Source organism: Pterocles gutturalis, unplaced genomic scaffold, assembly GCF_000699245.1.
Source record: "Pterocles gutturalis isolate BGI_N339 unplaced genomic scaffold, ASM69924v1 scaffold28979, whole genome shotgun sequence".
NCBI classification, from domain to species: Eukaryota; Metazoa; Chordata; class Aves; order Pterocliformes; family Pteroclidae; genus Pterocles; species Pterocles gutturalis.
Window position 1 is genome coordinate 18,711 of NW_010129054.1, and position 4,600 is coordinate 23,310.

General features: G+C 35.9%; 1 protein-coding gene across 1 annotated transcript; it reads left to right on the forward strand.

Annotated features, from left to right (window-relative positions):
• The first annotated feature begins 409 nt into the window (after window positions 1-409).
• On the forward strand, window positions 410-962 carry LOC104466435 (taste receptor type 2 member 106-like). Its single transcript, XM_010079837.1, is given in 2 exon segments — window positions 410-597; window positions 599-962. Coding segments are annotated over 2 exon segments (552 nt in total).
• Window positions 963-4,600: the final 3,638 nt, after the last annotated feature.

Genomic DNA, 4,600 nt, shown 5'->3' on the forward strand with positions numbered 1-4,600 from the left:
TTTAAATGCACTGTAGGTGTTGAGTTACACTTCCTTTATAATTTTTTCTCCTTAGTAAGATGTGGCTTTTCCACTGTTTTGAATACTTCTGGTGAAGAACATGATAGAAAAAGTAAACATGCCAATGTACTCTCAGATTAGATTTCTTTGTTTACTTGTTTTTTCTCTTGGGCTTTTTAAAATACAGAACTGATAAACAATATTTTGCAAATATGTCTCAATTTTTTTTTAAAGTTGCATTGTCGGGATGAATAACATATGCTCAATTTTTCAGAAAAAAATCTACTAGTCCTTGTGATTAGTAGGACCTAAACTGTGAAATTTAAATTAAATATGAATGAAGTATTGACAGAAACAAAATCTATGGAGAATTTGAATTCACATTTTCATTTCACTATGTTAAAAAAAAATGTACTTATGCCAATCTAAAGTCTCTTCTGTGACTTCTCTTCCTTTGCTGTGGTTTATACCCAGCACTCACCTCTGCAGCTCAGCCAGGAACTGTAGAGAGAACAGCACAGCATGTATCACTGACTGGCATAGTTCATATCTCTACCTGCTGCTTCTTTACCTTGCAGGTTGCTTTTTTTCTCTACTGTGCAATCTGTGGTAACCTCAGCCCTGTTAATTCTTTATGGAAACAAATGAAGAAGATGCAATGTTATGTAGATACTTTCAAGGATCCTTTGACAGGTGTTCACCTAATTGCCATTAGATCCATTATTTTTTTCTCAATCTGATATCTTTCCAGTTTTATAGCTCAAATTCTGTTGATGCTATCAGCTTCTCAAAGTAAAGTTATTGTGAAAGTTGCAATATCCTTCACTGTAGCTGAGACATATCCTTCCATGCACTCTATTATCCTGATCATATTCAATTCAAAACTGAAACTGTCATTTAGGATCCCTTCCCAGCATTTTAAGTGCCATTTGGAAATTATGACTCTAAGTCTCATATTATAGCTCGAGAGAAACTCTCTTGAGTAACAGATTTGGAATCAAGACTCTTATGCATGTATTTTTTCATCATTTTTTTTTATTAGTAACTTTCAGAGATTTCTGTGTTTAGACTTATTTAACATTTCAGAGCATCTGAAATAACAGGCATTTTTGCTTTGTTGTTTTCCTATGCCACTCTTGTTCCCTCAATCTTATTTAAGAATGCACTGAAAGGAAACAACGCACTTAAATAATAAATCAAGTACAGGATGCTTTGTGATTTCAGATTCCCAATTTAAGACTGATGGTTTTGCTTGTGTTACAATTCCAGTATGTATATAACAATTTAGTGGTTAGTTGTCTCTCTAAAGCTAATCCTTTTGTTCAATAGGTTTTTTATGCTCATAAATTTGGTTTTATTGAAAGTGGATTACTAAGGTGGTGATTACCATGTAAACAGACGTACGTACATAGATCTACCTGTCCACTGTAGAAAACCTCTTTCTTGTTGAGTTGACCATTCTGATCACAAATTTGCATTTAACATTATTTTATTTTTCTTTGAGTAGCTGTGAGTTGTTTCTAAGGCTGTTCCCTTTTAATATTTTATGTTACCATGAAGTTTCACATGAGGTTGATGAAATATGTTCAACAAATCCTGTAGTGTTTTATCAAATAATGTGTTAGATGGTTCTACTCTGAAGTTCTCAAGTATTTTGATGCTGTATATCCTCTCTGGAGGAATTTACATAGGGCTAGATTATAAATCACTATGGTGAGATTTTCAGTCCAATCTATAAAACTAATGAGCAGGGTGATTCAATTAGTCTTGGAGTGCATTGGCTTCAGTGTTTGAAACACTGGAGTAATACCCTTATAAAATGGTTTGGAATCACTATTCAACAATATTAGAGAAAGGGTGAATGCAACATTTTTAACTGAGATGTTAAAATATTGTTTACAAAGACATATGTTAATAGGAGGCACAAATGAATGCCCCGTGCAATATGAAGTGAGATGATTATTACCATGCGTAAACAGTGGGGTCAAACTGAATAGGAGGAGAAGAGGGTGATTAAACTCATAAACACAGTATTTAGAGGCACAGTACAACAAACTGAAAAGATGAGGCTACCGTAATGTCCAGTGCTGTGTGTGCTGCATCAAGAGAGATCCAAAAGTCCCCTGAGAGCCTTGCCTGTGTGGTTCTGCAGGGAAGCAGATGGGAATCGCTGTGCTCACGCCGCAGCACCGCTCTGCTCTACGGCTGCGTTCCCTGCCAACGTGGACCAGGATTAGAGGAGTCACACAGTGATAGCTCTTTTGGGCCTTTTTCCAGCTGGCAACATTATGAAAAGAAAGTCTTCTGAAAGAAATGGGGGACTTTTTGGTGTTGGTTAGTTTGGGGTTTTGTTTGTTCGGTTTTCTTTTTTTTTTTTTTTTTTTTTTTAAGGGAGTATTGAGTGATAACGATGTTTATTTTATTTTTCTTTTTAAACTGATCAGGAATCTCTGGTAAAATTAATTTCCCCCATTAGCTCATTTCTCTTCAGGTATTTCCAAACCCATTTCTGCTGGCAGTCTGAAAGAAAGAGATCAGAGACAAGTATGAAAATAACGACCTCTGCTGAGCTTTTTCACTGCCTCCTCACCTTCAGGAGGGGGAGATCTGAAGCAGGAGCAATGATTAATAAAATAACCTTCAGTGCTTCCAGGGGAGAGGAGGACAAAGCTCAAGCACTTGATGTCTTTATATTGTATTGAAGAAAGTTTTGTTACACACACTGTAGAGTGGGATAGATTTGTACATAAATTAGAATTTTAAATGGCTGAATTGGTAAATAAATTATTAGTTTTGTCCTTTCCTTTTGAATCTTTCCCCCAAGCTTAAATTTATTTTCATGTCTTCTACCACAGTAGATACAGTTTCCCATTTGTTTTCTGATTTTGCCCTGCTCTTTGGATTTCAACCTTTCCCTTCCTAAAATCATTATCTGTATTCTCTGCAGATCTAGCCTTCTTTTTCTGCTACATTTTAAAAAAGCTTTCTGATTATTATTTTACAATGAAATATCACACACCGAATTATAGCAGGCTTGTTCCTGTATCTAGTTTATCCCAGAAAGCAGATAAATAAATCTGATTAAAGTTTTTGCAATTATTATTTTTGCACAAAAAGTACATAAAAAGAACTTTGTTGAGATTCCATTGCCTAAGAAGTGTCTATATGTTGATTGAAAGTGAGACTCAGTTCACCAGTACATTTCCCCTGGCACTTTGCAAGGTACATGAAATGTAGACAACATAAGTGGGAACATACTCCCTGTAGTTCCTGTAAGGCCAGTAGCTATGGCAGCACCAAGATCACTGTAAGGATGATGAAAAGGGTGATTAGTGTAGTTGTTTGTACCGGCCACATGAAAATCAAGCCTTCTCTCCTCCAGGTATTATTTTATTTAGTGCCACGGTGCTTGCTTTTCCAGGTGAGAATTCATCACAGTTCTCTTTCCAGGGAATTTTGTTGTGCAGAAATTAAGGGCCTTCTCTTTGCAAGCTCAGTAACATTTTCACGAAGCTGGAAAATTTCTCCCTACCATTCTTCCAGCACATGAATCAGAGAGGAGAGCTCCCACAGACATTCTGGGTTTCAACTGCTGGTCTGCTTCGTCATGTCTTTCCTTTTGCCTGGGTTAATCCCAGGCTGTACCTGACCAAATCAGAAGCTGGGTGGTGGCCATGAACTCTGATATCTCTAATATTAATATCTCTCTTCTGCTAACCATGGTGTCGTCTTTTTTTTATTCTGATATTTTAGTATCCTCCATGGTGCTAATTACCTTTCTGCAGAGATACACAAGGCAGCACCATCAGCTCCAGGAATCCCAGAGCAGACATTCTTATAAGTGCCATTAAAGCTCTGATTTTCTCTCTTTCTAGTTTTCTAACAGTGATCATGAAGCCTTTTGACCTTCATTGCATCTGACAGCACCATGGTGTTAATTTATTCTGATTAATTTTGGTTTATCTCAAAAATAAAATGTGTCACCGAAGATGCCACACTGTACCTGTATTTTCTTGAAGTATGACTTCCCACCTTCCTGCAAGGTCTGGAGAAAAGTTTTACCTTCTGGAAGAGTTTATAATAGGATTATAACCTGGGATTAGTTTTATCTCTGTTTATTTATTGTCTTCCTTATCATAATGCATAGACTTCATTTCATTAATATCACAAGGACAGTTTCTTCAATGTTGCAAAATACTTCCCAAAGCTGATCCCTGTTTTCCTCAATATTTTTTATCCTGTTTGTTTCTCATTGAGGACATCTGTATGGGACGTCACTGGAGCTAAATTAGGTGTGTAAATAATACCGTTCATGAGTCTTTCAGGAAAATCCTTCAGAGAAACATGGATCTTAAGTATTATCAAAAATAAGTAAGTAAGTAAGTAAATAAATAAATAAATAAATAAAAAGTCTGGTTTCTGAAAGAATGTGCAACTGGTTTTGAATATCTGTGACTATTAAAAAAAATAAATTAACTCCATGTTAATACCACTTTTTAGCTGAAAGCTTCTTTATGTTCAAACTACCATTTATCCTTCCCAATGCCTATGCTTTTGCAATGACTGAAAAGAACTTTACGTTGGCCAAAGTAATCATAAC